The sequence below is a fragment of the Periophthalmus magnuspinnatus genome, chromosome 16, assembly GCF_009829125.3.
Source record: "Periophthalmus magnuspinnatus isolate fPerMag1 chromosome 16, fPerMag1.2.pri, whole genome shotgun sequence".
Classification (NCBI taxonomy): Eukaryota; Metazoa; Chordata; class Actinopteri; order Gobiiformes; family Gobiidae; genus Periophthalmus; species Periophthalmus magnuspinnatus.
The window spans coordinates 9069223-9091955 of NC_047141.1; the positions used below are offsets into that span (position 1 = coordinate 9069223).

General features: G+C 37.3%; 1 protein-coding gene across 1 annotated transcript; it reads left to right on the top strand.

Moving 5' to 3' along the window:
• The first annotated feature begins 1808 nt into the window (after window positions 1-1808).
• On the top strand, window positions 1809-22699 carry dpy19l1l (dpy-19-like 1, like (H. sapiens)). Its single transcript, XM_033981345.2, has 22 exons — window positions 1809-2160; window positions 2799-2823; window positions 3577-3664; window positions 4646-4783; window positions 5443-5563; window positions 7729-7822; window positions 8210-8267; window positions 8826-8917; window positions 9718-9817; window positions 9895-9972; window positions 11794-11880; window positions 11973-12032; window positions 12112-12192; window positions 13579-13680; window positions 13776-13847; window positions 14885-14949; window positions 15108-15132; window positions 15974-16093; window positions 17915-18089; window positions 19222-19321; window positions 19480-19605; window positions 20302-22699. The coding sequence occupies exons 1-22, from the start codon at window positions 1929-1931 to the stop codon at window positions 20471-20473; spliced, it is 2211 nt and encodes a 736-aa protein (XP_033837236.1). The 5' UTR covers window positions 1809-1928; the 3' UTR covers window positions 20474-22699.
• The last annotated feature ends 34 nt before the right edge of the window (window positions 22700-22733 follow it).

Genomic DNA, 22733 nt, shown 5'->3' on the forward strand with positions numbered 1-22733 from the left:
CCCATCTCCTCTGGGAAGGATTATTGTGTTTGGTTGAAGGAAATGATCAGACATAGACAGTTACACAGCTTCATTCTGCAGTGCTGGCTTCATTTAGATCTGAGAAGACCCAAGTTATCTGTGCAGGCTTACTTCATTTAATCCAAGTAAGAATGTGCACTTGTGTTGTGGTCGCTGTTTCAAAGTAAGTAAGTAAGTAGTAGTCTAATGTACTAAAACAAAAACCACAGACCTACAGTCTCTTGTTCACTTTGCCTAATGTTATGTAGATACCAAAGTCACACAAAAGAAAGACACACAGAACATAAAGTGCTGCCATTGTTAGCCACACAGACAGACTAGTACTATTGTCATAGTACTTTGCACAAATGTAGTTGTAGACTAGTTGTAGAGTTTTAATGGTTCTCATTCTAATCACATCACGGTCTCATGTTTTGTCTGTCAGTGTCCTGCCTGATCAAACTTTGACCAGATCATCTCTGCAACTACTGTACCACAATGTAGCTGTCATAGAAAATGTTTTATTGGTCCATATTATTTGTATTTTAAGTTAAGAAAATGTAATGACTATTTTGTTACTTGCCACTGAACTCCTGTGGTGGAGTTGGGTGTATATATTCATGTACAGCATATTCAAGTTAACTGCACGAGTGCTACAGTAAAGAGGAAAGAGATGGAAGGACCACGGACAACGAGGGACAAATACAGACAACCCCTGAATGTTTGGGTATTTTTTGTTAAAGTTCATGTTAAATATTAATGTAATATTCCGTATTTGTTTGACTGTTTGATGTTTTTTTCCATTTATTTGGTGTTATATGTTCAAAATAAAGTGTTTCAAATACATTATCAGTGCATATTTCTATATGAGCACATTTAACATAGATATTTATACATGGTTATTTTTTTATACAATAGTCAAGACTGCATAAACACATCTATAAATACAGTCCTTTATAAAGGGTCCCATTTTGAAAATGTTCATATAACAAAAAGGGAACGTTTTAAAAGGTTTCCTGGAGGTCAGAATGTACATAGATCAGGAGAACCTTCAGGAAACGTTCTGTGAAGTTTTCCTGAAGAGTTTTAAGTTAAGTTAGGGCCAGGGGAACTTTAGGAGTAACTAAATAACACTGCACAATTAAACTTTACATAATAAAATAAACTTAAATAACCAAAAGTAACCTTCAGGGAATGTTCTGCTAACTGCTAAGTTATTACAAATATATAAACAATGAACAACAGCAAGAGACTTAACATTACATTACATTCATACGGCTTGTGCAAAAATATTAAATAAGTCATACAGTCATACATTTTAAATTTCAAATTCTGTGCAAAGTGCTTTTGTGATTGAACAATAGTTTAAAGAAATTATATAAGAAAACAAAGGGGATTTAAATACAGCAAGTTTGGGTTTATGGTTAGAAATTTTTACAACAATGAATATGATATTTTGAGAGGATTAAGATTAGATTCAATACATATATATATATATATATATATATATATATATATATATATATATATACATATAATTTTTTTTTCCACAATACCTTTTATGAAAACGCCAAAAATTATGTGTTTTGCATTAAGTTGCAGGTTTATATCAAGCTTTCTTTTCACAAACAGAAGTATGTCATTCCAAAAGACTTGAGTGTATGAGCAGTCCACAAACACATGGGTGACCGCTTATTGTGAGCTGAGATGTCCAGAAGATGACGACATTTGATTGGACTTCACCGTGAAACCCAAACACACCATCAGCACTCACTCAGGTACCTCCGTGTCCGACCCACCGAGGGCACACCAGAGCCGCACTTCAGAGCCGCACACAGAGCCGCACATCCTCCGCCAGCCCACACCTCCCTGCTCCTCCTGCGGCCACGCACACAGCCCAGCCCCGCTCTCCCTCTGCCCGCGGAGCTATGGCGGCTAAAGCCCGAAAACACACCGGGGGAAGGAGCGCTGTGAGTCCGGCGGAGCGCGACAAGAGCCCACTGCTGCTTTCTTCGCCATCTTCCGGGAAAAGTAACGCGAGGCGAGCGGGCAGGGAGGGCAAAGCGTTCCCCGGCGGCTCTCACGCAAACGGACTCCCGGGCTCCAGGCACAGGCTAACCCCGTCTGCAGCCGTTAAGCTCGGGCTCGTGCTGTTTCTGGGTGAGTTCGGGCTAGCTTCAGAGTTAGCATCAGCAGCTAGCCCGGGGACGCATACGTGCTAACCGCTAACAATGCACTAAGTCGTAATGAATGAAATACTGATGTTATCTTTAATATTTTATATGCTAACATTAGCTTATAAATAAATGATTTATATTATCACAAATTTCGTGTATTTAAGGTACGTTTTTCACTGCACACTGCACGTACTAACAAGTTTGCCCCAAAGTTTAAAGGTGTAGTGGGCTGTGGAATGTAAACAAACGCCATATGCTACATGGTCGACTGTTTGTTTTAGCCGAAAATTTAGCTTTCACGATTTCTATGCCATATATTTAGGACAGTGCAAAGTTTTATTGAGTCACGTCTAATTGTCAGTGGTCATATTTTAATGTAAGAGTCTATATCCAGTGTTTTGTCAGTAAAAGCATGTGGTTTGCAGCAGAGCAGTTTCAGATTAAGGCATTTTTTGGTGTTTCATTGCACTGATTTCTGGTCTTTGTTTATGTTCAGGAAATTATTATTGTTAGCCGTATTTTTTTGTTACTAGAAATTGAATTGTGATGAATGTTTTTGTCATATCATCTAGCCCTAAATACACATTTATTATGCATTAATGAGAATATGTCTGCTCACAGCTGCCCTGGTGGGATATCTTCATTGGTAAGAAAATATCTCATTTGACTGTAATCCTTTTAAAACCACTGACCAGAGACCTGTTTGGTTTAAACCAACTGGATTTCAGCACTGAAACTGACAACGCAAATATGAGACTAATTCTACTTTCTGATTGGTTAATCGTCTTAAGAACCATAAAGCCAAATAAATGTGACATCATTTAGACTGGGGGGCTTAAAACAGCATAATAATAGACTGACTTCATGTTCAGAACGGCAGAACTAAAAGCACCACCTCTTCATACTGGCATTTTACCAATGGTGCTTTTCAGATTCAGTGATGATGTCATTCTCCCAGATGGGGACAAGAGCCAGTTTTTCCTATTAATATCATTGCATTTTGCCATGAAATATTTAAAAGGTAAATTCACAGACCTTGAACTTGATCATTTCTATGACTAGACTAGACAAGAGTATTGCAACACAAATCTGCATCTGAACAATATTCGTTTTAGCTGTCCTCATCTGTATTGTCTATTATTGGCCTGCAGAATGGTGTGACCCGCATGTATGACCCTGAGTCTGAAATTTTTTAAGCAGCTGACAGGAACAGGGGGTAGGTGAAGATGTCAATTTTTCTGAGCAGGACAATGCTAGATTACTCAAAAATGCATGGCCCAATCAAAATACAACTCTAATTAAGATTATCTTATCTTATTATGATGATGGACATATTTATCATATGGTTGAAAGCTGATTTTCATATCCTCTTCAGGTTAACACTCTATCTGTTGTGTAGGTACCATCTTTTCCAACTGTTTGAAAATGACAGGCACTTCTCTCACTTGTCTACCCTCGAGAAGGAGATGGCCTTCCGTACAGAAATGGTATACTTTTTTTTGTATATAGCACCATTTGTCAGTCAGTTTGTTGGTAACATTTCTTTAAAGTTAAAGAAATGAACTATGCATGCAGGTGCTGAAGGTGCATTATTTGAGGGAGCGTGCATGAATTAAATGCTCTGTACCCGATTTATTTCGACCTATTTGAACACAATTTGTCTTGCCCAGTGCAAATATATGGTATCAGCAGCTCTTGAGGACAGTTTTAATGCTAATGTTAACATTAAAGGCCTATATTACACTATTTTCTGATCTATGTGTTGTTTCCTTATCAAAAGCATACCCAGAGCTGTGTTGGGTTTCATTTCATTCACCCTGAATATTTAGGCTGAGTTCTTCTCTCACACAGAAAACATTATTCCTCCTTGTGATGTCATGTGCTAACACAGGAAGCGCTCCGCTTGTGTTTTTAAACTCCATACATCTGTACTAGTACCATTTTGATTCAGCCCTAGAATGACTCAATCGCAGCTGTTAACTTGACTACCACTATGTGATGTCACAAGGTGGGACAGAGCATTTTGAGCTTTGGAGATGAAGACAGAGTAGTAATAAAGGGATACCCAAACATGTGTGAATGAAACAAAACTTCAGGTATATTTTTGATGAGGTAACAACATTATAACATGGCTTAAAGCTCACAAGAATCCATTTTGTGTAATACAGGACCTTTAACATTTGAATGAAGACTAAAATCTGAAATGATAAACTAATCCATTGACTTTTAGAGCATGTTTGTAGATTTCCAAACTACAGGTACAAAACGATTTTGATTAAAAGACAGGATATTTTGTTCTGTCTATTCATTATTTAATTATTAGTTGCTTAATTAGATTTACGCTAAATCAAATTGTCATTTTGATTTGATTACTTATACATTGATATACATATTTCCCGCTCATATTTTGTCTGTAATCTGTCTATTGCTGGCTATCAAAGTTATATTTATTTCTCCAAATGTTTTAGGGCCTGTACTATTCCTACTACAAGACCATTATAGAAGCACCCTCCTTCCTGGAGGGCCTGCAGATGATCATGAATGACCGGCTGACCGAGTATCCCCTGGTTATCAACACACTGCAGAGGTTCAATCTGTATCCAGAGGTAAGGCCATGTCAGACTTAGACAAACTATAATAATTGGTGAAAGAAATCATATGACAGATTACAGTAACATTTTTGCAAAAAATATCTAGTATAAACTACTAATACTAATACAAACTACTAATAGGCTGATTTACAGAATAAAAATATATTGCCTTGTTGTTGTTGAAGATGTGAGTCTGGTCAGCTGTTATATGCTCCTGATTTGCTTTTGTCTGTGTTTTCTGAAGTGAGAGAAAATTGATTCATCTCAAAATGATGGGTAGCCAATGAGCCCCTTTGTTTCATATGTGTTATTAAAATAAATGAATCTTTGCATGGTACTGTCTGAATCTATACTGAGGCGGAGGGAGTGGGGAGACCAATGTCCCTCTGTAAATATCATTCTGGACTTGTCAGGCAAATGTACTTGGGCAAGACACTATTCTGTACGATAATGATGCCTGAAAATGTAGCCACATTTCAAACTGTGTTTTTATAACCTGAAGACAAATTATACGTAATCTACAGTGTAATTTTATAATAATTGAGACTCAATTAATATACATTTTTTTCAACTACCTGTCATAGCTTTGTAATATATAGTCATTTCATTCTTGACCACCATGTTTCTTGTTAATCAAAGGATTAAGTTCTGTTTACTGTGTTGTGTATCTTCAGGTGGTCCTCTCCAGCTGGTACCGCATCTACACCAGTGTCATGGGCTACTTTGGGATCCCCACCAAGATGTGCTGGAACATCAACCGGGGAGAGGGGCTGACGCCGGTGGAGAGCTGTGAAGGTACATGGTCTCCATGGAGCTGCAGGCGCATGTGGAGATGTGCTATTGTCTGCTGTGTTTGAAAGGCCAGGAAGGAGGTATTTACGAAACAGCCTGAGCCAAAAGGGAAAGGACAAAATGGTGTGCATACAGTTAAAAGGAAAGTATTTGTTTGTGCAGACTTTTTCAACATTAAGAGCACCAACCCTTTGTACTGACAGAGAGGGTGACTAAGAATTAAGCCAGGGCATGTTAACGAGTTTTATCGCGCTTATCAGTCAAAAAACCTGGACCAAAGAGCCCTGCTCCGGTCTGTGAGCCACTGCGCTCACCTTTTCCTCTCTCTCTCTCCATCTCTCCAGTCAATACACACACACACACACACACACACAGAGGGGGCGTGTCTGTCGTGTCTGTGCATTGGACATGAGAAACAGAGACTGCTGCCTGCTGCCTGCTGTACAGAGAATGTGAAGAGTCGAATCCAAGCTTCATCTGAGTTTTTAAACTATCCAAAAAGTGATCACGGAGAAATAAAAGAAATATCGATCTATCACTTCCAAAGCTCTGAGTTTACTGCATATGTCAATCATGTTTACTTTAAAAATGAAAGTAGTTTAGTAAGCTGAGAGCTGGTTTCAACCAGGAATGTACCAGAACTGAACCAGGACTAAACAAGGACTAAATACAAGGACTGACCAAGGCTGAGGGACCAGATCTGAAACAGGACTAAAGCAAGACTACACCAGGACTCTATCTGCCTTTTTATTAGGCTCAGAGTGAGCAGATAGCAGTAGACTACACAGGACACACACAGGAATAGAGTTTTTTTTAATATAAAAAATAGTTTTAGCTTCAAAAGGTTGAATAACATTCCAGTCCTATATTTGAATGTAGACATCAGGAAATTAATAAGATGGGCTAATACTAAGCCTTTTGATTTGATTGAATTTAGACTTCAATTAAACTACTTGGTCTCAGATGTATATAAAAATACTAGAGATACTAGTGAATACTATAGTATATTTAGGCCTAAATGATAGAATAAAGAGCTACTTAAAAAACAAAAAACTCTTATTATATAGTTTTTAGACCATTGCGTGCAACATGCAATTATTTGCAATTTGAGCACATGATTAATTACGATTTTAAAATTAAATCGTTGCCCAGCTCTACTCAAAATAGAACACAGGCTTTGTGGGCAGGCTGCAAAATTGGAAATGCACAAACTCTGTCATATGTCAACCTGTGTCTCTATTTCTGATGCTAATTTCTTTTCTAAGGCTCTATAAAAGATGGCACACAATAAATTGTCTAATTATCTATTCAAATTAAGTGAATTACAAATACATTTTTACTATACTATATTTAAAAATATGGATGATGGCCTTTAATGTGTTTCTAGAGCTATTCATGTCATAGTGACGTTGTTGTGTCTAGTGAAGTGAGATGACAGAGATCAAGTAAACAGCTGTCATCTTCCCACTGTACAACAGTGGGTGTTTGGGTCTGTCCTGTTAGTACAGCGTGGCACCCTAGGGCCCATGTGCACTCTAAATTACACTAGTCTATACTAAACTGATGCTTTGCTTTATCAAACTATGCTGATGAACAAGGCCTCTCCTTTAAAGCAAAGTTAGGATAAGAACTACACTTCAGTTGTGACATTAAACAAAATGTCTTCATATGCAGCCAAGTTTTATAATGTATGAGGTGGTTTAGCGGTTATAATTGTATTCTTTTTCACTTGCTGATGTTCAGAGCAGCAAGAGTGGGAGAGGACTGTGTGACTGACGGTCGGTTCCTGGCAGGAGACAGGTCACTGAACTACATCAATGCAAAGTCCATATTTGTTCAGAGTTTTATAGGACATTTTCTAATAATTGTGTCTAGTAGCGCATCTTCACAACTGCTTTTACAGTAACTGCAATGCCAAAAGATTGGCAATCAGTAAGTCAACCTTAGATTTTTTGTAGCTACAGTATGTGGCTGTGGTTCTATGAATGAAGAAGCTTATTGATTGCTATAACAGAAGTTACAAATGTAACTACAGTTCTATGAAGCCCTCCTGATTGCCATAGGGTAGTGCTGAAAGGTGCCCTTTGTGGTTATTAGAAATTAAATGGAACTGGATGCATCTTAAGTTGATCGGACCACGTTTGTTTTCATGTTTTTGTGGTCCTTAGGAATGGGTGACCCAGCGTACTTCTATGTGACGATTGTATTTGCACTCAATGGACTGATGATGAGTCTCTTCTTCATTTACGGAGCCTATCTGAGGTAACTTTCTTCTACCAAACACGGCTTTTTGACAAATTTTTTATTATTTGTTTTTAATTCTTGGATGATCACCATTACTGCTACATTATTGGTTTAAACACTAATTTTGCACTTTGATGCTTTGATGATGTTCTGCCCAATTACTAGAATCTCCGTTAAATGTTGTATTTAACAAGTTGAAAATATCAGCAGTATTCAATATCAGCTGAACATCTCACTCAGTACATATTTATTTTCAGTACAGACTAGAATTTGATCTGATAGGATTAATAAGACGGAGACAGATATATAGTACCAAAAAGGCTTTAAGCCCTGTACTCTTGAAATGAATATTGTGTTGAAATAATACTGACTTTTAATAACCACTCTGTCTCTATGTCTCCTTAGCGGCAGTCGTCTTGGCGGCGTTGTTACATCTTTGTGCTTTTTCTTCAATCACGGAGAAGTGAGTACTGTCCTCAACATCACAGTCACTTTTCCCAGAATCCCTGTGGGTATAAGCTTGTGAAATGTATTAAAATGCCACAAATAAAAGGAGCGCAGAAAGCACTTGTGTTGAGTGAGGTCCCAGTGTAGCCCTAAAGGAGCTTAGCGCTGCTTTGGCTGGCACATCCTCCCACCCACAGCCTTCTCCTTGCAACAAAAAGACTCTATTTTAAACGATAAATTTGGGGACGCTACGCTGCCACACACTGCCACGCGAGCACACCTCTTGAGGGATTTTCATTTTTGTGAGGGCTTAGGCAGGTTGACAAATGTATAACTTTTGTTTGTCATGTGTGCAGTGAAGCAATATCAAAATCTCACTGTCGTGGTAGCCTATGTAAAGTAACTGTGATTTATCAAACAAGCAGCCTAAAATTCAAATTTGAACCGATAAGCCAGGGATTGTGGGTTTAAATAATTTTACAAAAGGCTCATCGGTATAAAGCTACTTAATGAAAATATTCTTGCAAACAATTTAACATATTTTTGTTGATTTAATTTTTTTGCTTTTTTTCAGAGCACTCGAGTGATGTGGACTCCACCTCTCAGAGAAAGTTTTGCATACCCCTTTCTTGTTCTGCAAATGCTGCTCTTAACGTACATTCTACGGTATATACTTTCTTCTCATTGAAGAACACATGATATGCTTTCGTTTGCTTTATGGTTAAATTTATGACACACGTGAGTCATTCTAACATTTTTTGGACATTTTATTTAAACATAAAATACTACAAATTACTACATAATAATCTGCTGACTTATGGTTGAAAATCTTGGCAGTGATTCTGCCTGCCCCTTTGTGGTGCACTATTGTAAACACGACAACAAAGTGCACCTGTGTCAGACCATGCTGCTGCTGTGAATAGCTACAGTTCACAGTAGCGAGCAATGGATTTAATTTTTTTTTTATTTTTTTGTTCTGAATTCAATGTGTATCACTGTTTAAAAAAAAAAAAAAGATGAACTAAGTAACTACAGAGCAGTGGATGTATTTTAGGTTGGGTGAAAACCGGAATAGCTGTTTTGATTGCAGAAGAATTAATATTACTCAAACATGCAACGTATCACTTGAATTCAGGGGTGTCAGAGGTGTTCAAACTATGCCCCCATGGCCAAATGTGTGACCCCCTAGACAGAGTTTAAAGTAACTATCAGTGTGTTTAGGTATTGTCTGGAAAAAGGGACAGATAGCATAAGATTGCTTTTCATTCTGCTCATCTGCTTTGAATATATTTAAAGATGAGGCCCATGGTGAAAAAAACAAAGTTTGGACACCTGTGCTTCACTGAGTAAATGAGAAGCAGAACCAATCATAAGTTGATTTAGTTTAAACTTGTTTAAATAATTTTATGCAATTGTTAATAGTCCTTTATTTATCAGATTTTGTTGACTAACCCTCACCTGTGTAGGTCGAGGACTCCCAGCAGAATGAGCTTTGTGGCTCTGGGCGTGTCTAACCTGTGCTTCATGTTGCCTTGGCAGTTTGCACAGTTTGTCTTACTCACCCAGGTAAATATGAGAAATGCTATAATAATGATGACCATGTTCAAATGTTATTGATTTATTAAACTTTTTTTTTTATATAGGTGGCATCTCTCTTTGCATCTTATATCCTGGGTTATCTTGTTGCAAGCAAAATGCAGTCCATCCTCGTCACTCATATGGTAGGCTATTGCTTCATGGCTATTTGTGTTGTTGCACCATCAACAGTGAGGTATTGTATATGAGTTGAAAAGCTGGTTCACATTAGTGAATTTGCGCTACTTGCGCTCGAGCCTATATATATATATATATATATATATATATATATATATATATATATATATATACATATATATATATATATATATATATATATATATACATACATACATATCTATATACACACAAATGTTTTTAAAGGCACTGTACTTGATTTTTTTATCGTCTTAAAAATGACACTTCATAACTGGATGCAGACAGCATGCAATAGACTTATTTTGACCTCAAGAGCTGCTTATACAATATATCTACACTGGGGCAAGACAAAGTTTGCTCAAACAAATGGGAAAAATTGAGTACATGTCCTTTTAAGTAGCAATGTTTTGTTACTAACATGTCACAATTTAATGGAAGTCAGCTTTTGCTTATTTTTTTATTTTTACATTTGAATTGTAACTTAATCAATTAGTCTACCCTTGTTTAAACTTAAACTCCGTTTGCTTGTGTACTTGCCCCTAATTCTGTCAGTGCTAGGCATGCCGCCAGAACTGTGGGCTCTAGATAAGCACAGCCGCCATTGTGAACAGATAGTGGAGCCAGAGGATTATGTTCACGAGAAATCATAACGTTCTATAGAGCCTATAGATTATAATTTAGGTTAGCTAATAGTTCCATGGTTGAATCGTGAATTTTATGACCTAGTTTATGGTTGTCATCTCTGCAATTACTGAGCCTACACATGAAAGAAATACTGGCACAATGTCTTCAATGTCTTCTCTGTCAACAGAAATGAACTATGGTGGAACAATTTTATCATAAAAAAATCCAAAAGCGGTGGCATTCTTTCAATCCCACAGCCTTGATCATCGAACAGAGGAAAGCAAATCCAAAGATTACTATGATACTTTCACAGATCTAGTTTATAAAAACACATAATCAACATTTGGAAATTTCAGTTTGGAAATTTTGTTCAAAAATAGTGAAACACCCGTAGAAAATTTGGTTGGATTTAGTTTTTTGCTTGAAATTGTGGACTGGTTTTCAACTCTGTTTGATCATTATCTAGGCTTTTTATAGACTTTAAAATGAAGACAGTTGTTTATGGAAATAAACTGGAGGTATTAATTCTTTGTTGGTGAAGGATTAGGCTGTATACCAGTTTGAATAGGGATTATGTGTGTATGATATTGGCCCTCTACCCTGCCTCTTCTACAATAATGGGCATTGTAATTATTTTCAATATGAAATAGGGCTACAAGTAACCATTATTTAAAGATATCATTCAAAATTGTTGTTCCGTTACAGAATTGTACAAAACAACTTGACAAACCTGATGCGATGTGCAGTAGTTTCAGCGGGATGCACGCTGATTGTAATGTGATAGCGCTCGAAAGGGGGGGTTGACTTAGCGTGACTTAGAGATTCAAAAATGAAAGTGAAACTTACAGATCTCATTTCAATTTACACAGAGGTAAATTAAGTCATCTGCTTCTTCAAAAAATTCACACTGCACTGTGACTGGTTAATTCACCTGTTACTCACTCAGAGCATGACAGAGGCTGACCAATAGAAAGAGTGGGTGGGAAATGATATGACGATTTTACCAAAAAAGCAGATAGTTACAGAAATTGGATTTTTATCACCATATCAGTCTGCTGTAACTATGATTATTCTTTTTTCTTTGAGTAGTCAGGATAAGTGGATTACTTGTTGCAGCCCTAGTACGCAAGTTTGTTCTTCTCCCATTCTTAATCACCAAATTAAATTTTATATTTTTTCTTCAGATAACACTGGCTGTATGCTTCATCCTGATGTTTGGCAACTCCATGCTCCTGACATCCTTCTACGCCTCCTCTCTCGTCTCCATTTGGGTGAGTTACGACCCCTTCAGTTCAATTCAGTCATGTGTGTACTTAAAACTACTTACCAAGTTTGTGCTATTTAACATTGTTGTTTTCATAAGGTCATCATTGCTCTCAAAGACCGCTTTGCGCAGCTCTTCAAACCAGGCATCATAATCTGGGTATATACTTTTTTACTTTTAAAAATGTTTTGGTTTGTACTAGTTTAATGTTTTATTTTCTCTTTGCACTGTTTTTCAGCTGATGCAGGGCTTGGCTTGGGTTGGCTCCACGGTTTTACTCAAATTCATGCTGTCCACGATACTGGGGGCTTCTGATGATGTAAGCTATAGCAACATGTCTGCTTCTACTATCTACACCAATTCTTACCTTGTATGACAACCACAATATTTTAAAGGATCTCTATGTAGTCTGCACACTTACATTTAAAAAAAAAGATACTACAGTCACAAGTGAACCAGTGCCTTAAAGGGCCCATATTATGCTATTTTCTGATCTATGTTATAATGTTGTTTCATCATCAAAAACATTCCTGGAGTTGTGTTTTGCTTCATTCACACATGTTTAACACTCAAACTCTCCGTATGTGTGGCTCCAGGCTCTGGGGTTTAGGTAGTGACGATGCAGATCAGAGAGAATTTAGGTTTTTTAGGTTTAAATTAACTAGATTTCAGCATTAAAACATTAAAACTGCCAACCCAAATCAGAGGCTCATTCTGCTTTCTGATTGGATAATTGTCTTGACCTAAACACCATATTATAAAGAAATGGGCCATCATGGAGGGCTGTAGTCAACTAAAGACATTCTTGGTCAACTAAAGATATGTGCTCTCGGTCGATTAGTCGACTAAAAAGGGGGCATGGCAAAAGCTCTCCCACTATTATGCATCACTATGTATACACATAAATACCAAAAAATACCAAATTTGCGACTCACTCACCTGCTTACCGGTACTCTTTCTTTTTGCAGTTGTCTCATATAAATCCTTACAATCTCAACAAAATAATTAGTTGACTAATACACATTTGTGTTGACTAAGACGACATCGACCCATTAATCAACTAAACGACCAAGGGACTACAGCCCTACTATCATGTAAAATGTGTTTATAATTGAGAATAAATCGGTATTGCAATTTTGTATCATTAAATGCTATATTTTGAACATGTCTACCTTGTATATGGGGACACAGATGGATCATGTTTATGGAAATTTCAATCATACAGTCTTATATACTGTTCCTTTAAGGTTTTTGGGGTTATTTGTCACTGGTCTTATCCATAGTGGCTTCAAAACATGAATCTAACACTACTAAATAAATTATTATGTATGTGTTCTTAACAAGTTAAAGGCCCTGTATTCAATTTTTTCCCATGTGTTTGAGCAAAATTGGGTCTGAGTCTGACTTGTGAAAAGTGCTTATAAATTCATCCTGGTGAATAATAGGTAAGAGAAGAATATCTTTGGACCACTGCAAAATATTAAACAAGTTCTGTGTTTTGTGTTTTTAAGACAGTAAAAATCAGGTAACTTCTGACTGTTCATGAAGAGTTGATTTTAATAATTCTGATTTTATGTATAACCAAAATAATAATAATAATATTTCAGTATTCATTCATCTTCTATCTAAGCTCCTAGATTAAAATGCTTTAACCCTAATATCCTTCTATATTATTAAATCCTGTTTATTTTCCTTTTTGCTGTAGGCTCATATCAGCGCTTTAATCAAGTCCAAGTTCACCAGCTACAAAGACTTCCACACCATGATGTACACATGTGCCGCTGAGTTTGACTTCATAGAGGTTGAGGTAAAAGCATGATTCATAACAGAAAATATCACATCAGTTGTTTACTAATGTTTGTTTAATTTAGATTTTAATATTTTTTTTTCCATTTTTCTTAGACTCCCATTCGCTATCTCAAAACACTGCTGCTGCCTATCAATGTGCTGGTGGTAGCTGTGATTGTTTGGAAGGTAATACATTTTTTAAATTTATTTATTTAATTTATATATATATATATATATAAAATATAATTGAAACTCAAGAATTGCTTGCTTACTCTTTCCAATGATTTTGGCTGATGAGATAATCTTTAAATGTGAGTTAATGCAGAGTCCTCAATAACAGCTTCCTGTATTACAACATGACATCCCAATGTGGAGACCACTGGGAGTACCAGGTACCACAGTGGATCATTAGTGGCAAAACTATCCCACATTGCCTAATATGAATGTGGTGTGTGTGAGTGTTGGTGGTGGTCGGAGGGTCTGATGACACTTCTGTCACCCCAGGGCATCTGTGGCTACAGTAGTAGCTTGCCGGCACCAAGTGTGGAGTGTTATTATTATTATTATTATTAAGGGTCAGGTGCCAACAACATAGCACTTCACGAGAGTTGTGACATCTATAACCCCGTGGCGCTCCTCTCCTCCTACGTCATCCATATCATGCTTCTCATCATCTACACTGTCAGAGTCGTGCTCTGTATCACCATCCTGGTCCTGCCCCCCACACCAGCGCTGACCCACGGCAACTGTGTCCCAGCTCAGAGGATCAGCAGAAAGTGCAAGAGAGGACTGGACCATGAGTCAGTTGTCTGTGCTTTGCTGGATTCTGATGGTGTCTTCAACAAGCAGTACCAACAGGTTGTCCAGGAGACTTCTGTTGAAGTTTGTACATGTTGACATATGGAAGCATGAAGGATGTAAACTCATAGTTGCAGCTCATATGCTGCTGTTGCTCCAAGGTGGCCCCAGGTGAGCCATGCTAGTGGAAATGAGGCTGTTGAAGCATTTGGTGCTGTGCTGGAGAACATTTTTTCTTTCACAAAAACTGCACAGTCACTATTTTAGCCTCTGCCAAACATTGTCCTGTTTCAAGTTAACCATTATTATTTGACCTCTTTTAGGTTTGGTCTGTATCAGACTTCACAGGGTCCTCACAATGGGCTGTTTAAATCAGCAACATGACCGAGACCTTTTAATAGTGTTATCTCTCTGCTTGTGTCCAGACAATCCAGGATATAGTCCGGGTCCTCAGAGATGGAGCCAAAACAGACGTCTCTGAAGAAACAGGGTAAGAAGAGCTCTACTATATATAGCGTGTGTCTGTCTGCATGTATGTATGTATGCATGTATGTATGTATGGCTGGCTGACATTATGTCTGTATGTATCATTATTATGAAGTTGTTGCTTTTTCTAATGCTTTCTTTACATTACATTTCTTCTCACAGGTCTGACATAGCAGCAAGAGGAGAGGTGAGACATTGTTATAAATATGATATGATAATTTCCTATATACGTTTTTTGTAAAAAAAATTAATAAATAATAATAATGTCACTCTGCATGTTAAAATATTGGTATTAAAAATAGTTCTGCTTGGGCTTGTAGCTCATTGATACATTTTTTGCATATCACATTTTCTCATTTACTGAACTCAAAGCAGCCTCTCTATTTTGAAACTTAAAATATAATTATTAAAATATATTATTTTTCAAAGTTCTTATTTACTTTAATCTGGGTCGCATATGGCTCTAATGTGCACCAGGGTGCTCCTTATCATATATGACAGGGAATAGTTTGGAGTTACAAAACAAAAATGTCCATCCTTGGCAAGCAAAGAGTTTATACTGTGAAATCTCTTGTTTCCTTATATTAACTGGTGTTAGGGTGTCACGATAACACATTTTTAAGTGTGATGTATTGCAGAAGTGAATATAGATTATACACTGAAATAATACTGAAACCAAACCTTAAAACTACGGTAAATGTGCAATATTATAAGTATGAATTAAAAGCTGAATAAAACACTTTAACTCAACCTTCTACAGCTCAAATCTGGTCATATTGCAGAAAACAAACATTTCCCACTAGTACAAAGAAAAGGTACACATGATAAATAGTGACCCTCAAAAGTAATTGTTCCATCTATCATGTATCGAAATGTCGATATAGTAATTATCATGAGAGGCAGCTCAGATGTACCACAGTCTGGACCTGGTGGAGTCTTTGTTTTACCCTATTCTTATTTGTTAGAGTAAAGCGCTGATAGTGTCTCTCCTGTGTAACCTCTTGTTGCTTTGTATTCTGTTGCATTAGCTGGTATACCACAGTCTGCAGCTTGGGGCCTTCACTGTTTTGGCTCTGCTCATCATGAGGCTGAAGCTCTTCCTCACTCCTCATATGTGCATCATGGCCTCTCTCCTCTGCTCCAAACAGGTCTGTCCTAACTACTATTGCTGGGTTTCAGATGACACCACAACACTCTATGGGCCAGTAATATTAAAGGTCCTATGTTACACAAAATTGATTCTTGTGAGTTTTAAGCCATGTCATAATGCTGTTACCTCATCCAAAACAGAACTGCAGTTACGTTTTGTTTCATTCACACGTTTGAGTAATCCTTTGTTATTAGTCTGTCTGCATTACCAAAGCTCAAAATGCTCTGTTCCACCTTGTGATGTCATGTAGTGATAGTTTTCAAGTTAACAGCTCATTTTACCTTTTGTTCTGTAGAGACTGGCTAATTCCAGGGCTGAAATTAACCAAATGATTCTAGTGAAGGTGTGTGGAGTTAAACACACAGTGCATCACTTCTTGTATCACCACGTGACATCACAAGGTGGAACAGAGTTTCTGTTTGAGAAAAGAACTCTGCCTAACTCTGCAAGGTTTGTGTGTTAAACATGTGTGAATGGAACAAAACAAAACCCGAGTATGTTTTTGATGAAGTAACACTACTGGAACATAGGTCAGAAAATAGTGTAATATAGGCCCTTTAATATTAATTTTGATACTTGCCTTTTACTAGTTCTGATATTTTTTCCCCAAACAATTCATGTTCAATTGTTTATCTAGTTTTTATATTTTTATCAATTAAAAAGCCTATACCGGATTTTTTGCCTCAGTACAGATATATTATAAGCCATATAAGCAGCTCTTGTGGTCAAAATGTCAGCTGAAATGCAGACCATCTACTTGTAAAGTGTTCTGTCGGGAAGTGCACAATTAGCATGCTAGTTATTGTGAGCATTGCCATCATGGCAAAACTCCGCTCTGGCCTCTGAAAGCTGTGAAAAGCGGTGAATAATTTGGATGCCATAAAATGAACAGTTTTCACTTCATTTTATACAGTAAAAATCTGGTGTGACACCTTTAATATTTGGGTATTGAACTTTAGTAGTTCTAACCATATTAGGTTAGACTATGGCTCAGAACAGACTTTTCTTTATAAATGTTTTCTAAAATCTTTTTTTACAGACATATACAGAAGTATAAGCACATGTTACAGCTGTTCTTTACTCATTAATAAGTATATTGTCAACATTTTAAGTTGTTTTTATAATGTCACACAACTTACAATTTATGGCAATCTCAAAAACAACAAACTATAATAAATGTACTGAAAATGAATAGTTGTCCTATAATTATAATGTTAAAATTACAGATATTAAAAAATATATGCTTAATAACATAAATAATTATTTTTGCCTTCTGAATTGTGAGACTTTGCTACTACCTGCTGGTAATGAGCTCTGGTGTACAAGCAGCAAATGATGGTAATCGCAATATGATTCTTGTTATGAAAGACATATATGCATGTCTTGTAGTAAAATTAATCATTCTTAATGTGGCTGTGGGGTTGTTTTCTGTATAGTTCAGCAAAGTTAGTTTTACCCCTTTACAGATACATTGTATAAGCAGCTCTTCTGGTAGAAATGAGACCACTGTTTGCGCTCTCCATCTAATTGTAAAGTGGTTTTATCCTCCGATAAGAAAGTACACTTTAGCATGCTAGTGTGTGTTAGGTTTACCGTCATGGCAAAACTTTGCACTGGTCTCTGAAAGCTATGAAAAGCAATAATAAACTCATCCCGGTGACTAATTAGGATGCTTGGAATGTATCATGTAAGTGATATAAAATAACTTTGGATCTGTGTTTTTCACATATTGAAGAAAAATCAGGCACAGCGCGTTTAACTTTCACAAAGTATAATCTGCCTTGCTGTTACAGTCTCTGTGGTTCCAATGTGTCCTCAGTTGTTTGGCTGGTTCGGGGAGCGGTCCAAGCAGCAGATGGCAGTGTTTTGTGTGGTGGCTCTCATGGCTGTGCAGGGAGTGTCCAACCTGCAGGCTCAGTGGGGCATCATTGGAGAGTTCAGTAACATGCCCCAGGAAGAGCTGCTCGACTGGATCCAAGACAACACGCATCACAGTGAGCCGCCTTAAATATCCCTCAGGGGGTCTATAAAGGAAATGTCAGTCCAACTTAAATACTCCTAAATACCCCTGAGGGGGCCAAAGCAATGTAATTGAAGTTTTAATCTTAAGGTTTATTTCAGAAATTCACAAAACAGCTGCTGCTAATGTTGCTGCTAATGCTTTGTTTTGCTAAGCATGTCAGCACAGTATATAACCTGCTAGCTGCCACGTTCCAAATAAGAAGTGAGCCTGGGGTGTGAAGTGATCTCATCTGAGTCTTATTCCCATTGACTTCAGTTGAAAAATCTGCACCTCTCTGTCTGTAACTGCTGCTGTCAGGCGTTTCACTCTGACTTTAAAATGTTTGTTTTACCTCACTATTTTGTCCATAAATCATTATAAGAACATTAATAATAGTCTAATCAGCCTTTTTGCCCCAAGGTCAGCTCCTGCTGCGGGCAGGATGGGGCGAGTACCTTTAATAACCTTACTCCTGATTGGCTCTTTGGAAATTCAAGTGCATGTATCATAGCAACCAACTATTGAACTTGTTTGTAGATCAGGGGTGCTCAAACTCTTTTCACCTAAGGCCATATCTTGAAAAATATTCAACACGGATGGCCACAGACCAGTGGTCAATACAGTGAATAATTCAGATGGGTGCATTTAACATACTTTAATTAAGGCTTCAAATATTAATATTAGGTCTGTATGACAATGTAATGTGATGTTATTTAGGTTATATTGGTAGGAATACTCAAATTTGCAGTAAAAAGTACTGATTATGATCAATTGGGCCAGTTCAGCTGAAGGCCAATAAAAACTGGGCCATAGTTTTGACACCCCTGTTGTAGATTAAGCACTATAACTGCTATCAACCAAATGATATGGGTGAAGCCATATTCCCAAAGTCCAGTTCTACAGTCTATGAATTTATCACGTTATGGTGACTAAAAACTGTACACACACTCACATCATAAGGGTCTTGTCTCCCTTATGGGGACAAACATCAAGAACCCATGATCTAAATCCTTTATTATTACAACAACATTTTAAAAATTCAGATGTGCAATAAAATAGGATTTAGGTTAACATGTCCCCAAAAAGCATAAAAACCCATCATGTGTATGTTTGTGCATGTGAAGATGCTGTGTTTGCTGGAGCGATGCCCACCATGGCCAGTGTGAAGCTCTCTACCAACAGGCCCATTGTCAACCACCCACACTATGAAGATGCTGGACTCAGGTATGTCAATAAAGACTGTCTGCTGTTGTCCCCTATAAATCTAAAGGAAATGATTCGTCAGCTAACAGAAATGTTGGTCGAGTAAGACCACATCAACTGATTAATTGACTAAACGACTAAAGGCCTGATCTAATCTAAATCTTTTAACCATTTTCCAGAGAGAGGACCAAGCTGGTGTACTCAATGTACAGTCGCATGTCTGGAGAGACAGTGAAGAGGAATCTGATGAAGCTCCGAGTGGACTACTTTGTCCTGGAGGACTCGTGGTGCACCAGGAGGACCCGGTCTGTTTAAGACACATTTAAATTCACTTATCTCAACTGATCACACCATGTACATTATGGATGCATCGATCCAGCTTTTTCTGTCCCAATACGATACCGATACTTTACTATTACCATAATATATACCACAGTAAAAGGCTCTCCATTACTATTACATAAATCAAGCATATGTTCTCAATTAATTTAACTCAGAGTTAAAGCTCTGTGGTGTAACCCATGACCTTTGACCCAGGCTGCCTCATTTAGCTTTTGCTAAAGATGTTGAAATAATGATGCTCTGGTGCGTGGTCAACTTGATCTCAGTAACCTAAAGGTTACTTAGGCTTAGTTCCTTGTGTATGTCTTAATTAGATAATTTACCTGCTTCAAGTAAGGACATTCTGCCGTCGCACTATGGAGAGAAGCGTTTCAAATGAGGCTAAGAGCAATATTGACTAGCTGCAGAGTTGGCTAATTTTAGCACTTGTATAATGAGCAAAATAAAAGACTTAGCTTATTTATTTCTAGCGAAAGGGGGCCTGGGTAATACAGCAGCTGTAGAAGTCTGTAGGAAAATGGTGTTGTCATGATACAAAAAATTCAAACTGGATTTTGATATTAAGGAATATATCTGAAATTCGATACTGATTCTGATACCATGATGAGAATAATAATTTTAAAAATTCCTCCTGATTTCCTGCGTGTTCTCCTCTCCAGGCCCGGGTGCAGCATGCCTGAGATCTGGGACATCGAGGACACAGAGAACGTGGGTAAAGTCCCCCTGTGCACCCAGCTGTCCAGAAACTCTCACCCACACTTCAGCACAGTGTTTGCCAACGAGGTGTACAAAGTGCTCAAAGTGCCCCGAGCCAGTAGACAGGACAGATAACAACCACCCACACCCCACATGGACTCTACACCAGCAACGCATCTCTGCTTTAGCACAATACCGCTGCTTTCACATCCACATTTTGTCATTTCGACCGTGTGTAATGGTTGCTGGTAGATATTTTTGTGTACAGGCATATTAAAGGGCCCATATTATACTACTTTCTGATCTATGTTATAATGTTGTTTTCTCATCAAAGACTTATTTGATGAGAAAGAAGACTTCTTCTCTAAAATGGAACACTGGTAATACAGGAAGTGCTATATTATGTTTTTAAAGTCCATACACCTTCACTAAGAATCATTTGGTTTGGCCTTTAGCTTCCGCACAAACCTCAGTGTTGCTGTCTAATTGGTGTGCTAACCAATCGAGCCCTATCGCACCTGCGAGGGCACACCAAGATGGATTCTTATGAGTTTGTCTCACAACTCACAAATATTGCAAGAATCCATCTACTGCTTCAAGAAATCAAAAGCTGGGTAAGGGTCAATGTAGAGACTAATAAAGCTTTACTGAAACATGTTAGAATGAAACAAAACACAACTCCAGGTATGTTTTTGAGGCGATAACAACATTCTAACATGACTTAAAGCTCATAAGTCAATTTTGTGTAATATAGGCCCTTTAACGACAGTAGCAGATTATGGAATGCAAATTTAGATGCAAGACAAAAGCTGTGTCTCTGTGCCAATAATTGCTTATCTGAAATGTTCCAAACAGTTTGCACATTGTATTGGATAGTTAGACCTTTTTAACTGCATAACTACATAAAACATGGGATTACTTGGTTGTAAATTGAACTCACCATAAGCGTTACAGTACAGCCTAATTTTTCCCATTTGTCTTAATTTCTTGGAATATTGGCCTAGTGAAATAGCTGACACAAAGTCACAGTGTGCTTAGCCATTTAATGTTATATGCGTATAGGACCAAACAGTGGTGTCTACATACTGTGAAGCAATACTTGTAAAATGCCTCCATGTATTGAACGCACATTGCGGCTCTCTGAGAAGATTGTCACGAGTTTACTATTTTATTATAATTTATTTCTGTCAGTATTTTTTATCACGGACCCTGTCAAATATTGTGCTTTTGGAAATTGGAGTGCAAGGGTATGTGTAATGTTGAAAACATTTTAAAATCACCAAATGGATGTATTTAAAACGTGTGTATGTGTGTATGTAAATACCTGCATTTTTAGATTGTACAAGTGATATTTTTCCATTGTCTTTGCCAAAGGATGTCATTTGAAGCTGCCTAATTAACTGTGCTAAATGTCATTGTTGTTACATCTTTACACAGTACATAGTTTTCATTGGATTACTGTTCCATATACCCTGGGTTTGTCTTCCTTTTGTGGTAAAGGTTTTATAACATACTGTTACAACCAAGACCGAAATCATGTTCCAAAAATATCTTCTATATCTGACCACTGATCCACAAGTAAATGCTGTGGACATTAGCCAACTGTTGCTATGCTTGCTAGACCAGCTGAAATTCAAGATTCAGTACCATAACACACCTTAAGTAACACATTTTCTATAACATTTTTCCAGCTTCTCAGTGGTATGTTTATATAATTGTATCATCATTGTATTTTTTGCCCTTTCCTGCTATAGTCCCACTGCAATAGGGACAATAGAGACACATGTTGTTTTCACTTATGGACATGAGCTATTCTATACCAAATGGTTTATGTAACCATATCATAGTGGGTCTTGTTTGAGTAGCTTCTTGTCAAGTCCCTGCAGATTAGTTTACATTTGTATTGAATTCTGCACTATTTTCTACCCTCTCACTGACGACATACACTCAGACGGCCAACATTGGTAAAACAATCTAGTAACTAGTAACTACTTCACACAAGCATATTTTGCTTTCATAACTTCTGTGGACTTCTGTTAAATTTGAAACCTTTTCTATAAACCTCTACAGACTTTTATTTGTTCAAATTTTTCACAGCTCATATTGGATAACATGTCAGAGTTTGTGATTGGCAGTTAACTGTGGTGCATTTGTCAGTATTGAACTGTTGTACATATAGGCTATGTGGACTGAAATGTTTTCCATATTTTGGAGCTCTTGTTATTGGTACTACTTTAACATGCTACTGTCACTGTGTGAATATAGGCGGCTGGAACAAATTATGTGAACTCTGTCATTTCCTAACTGTTTTATGTGTCTTTTATATCTGATTTTATAAAGAAATAAAGACATTGTGAGGACAAAATGAATGAACGTTACTTTATTGACAAGCTCA

Coding starts and splice junctions, on each gene's coding strand:
- dpy19l1l (XM_033981345.2), top strand. CDS start 1,929: ATGGCGGCTAAAGCCCGAAAACACACCGGGGGAAGGAGCGCTGTGAGT. Junction 12,193..13,578: donor TACTGGGGGCTTCTGATGAT/GTAAGCTATAGC, acceptor TTTTTGCTGTAG/GCTCATATCAGCGCTTTAAT. Junction 14,950..15,107: donor GACGTCTCTGAAGAAACAGG/GTAAGAAGAGCT, acceptor TTCTTCTCACAG/GTCTGACATAGCAGCAAGAG.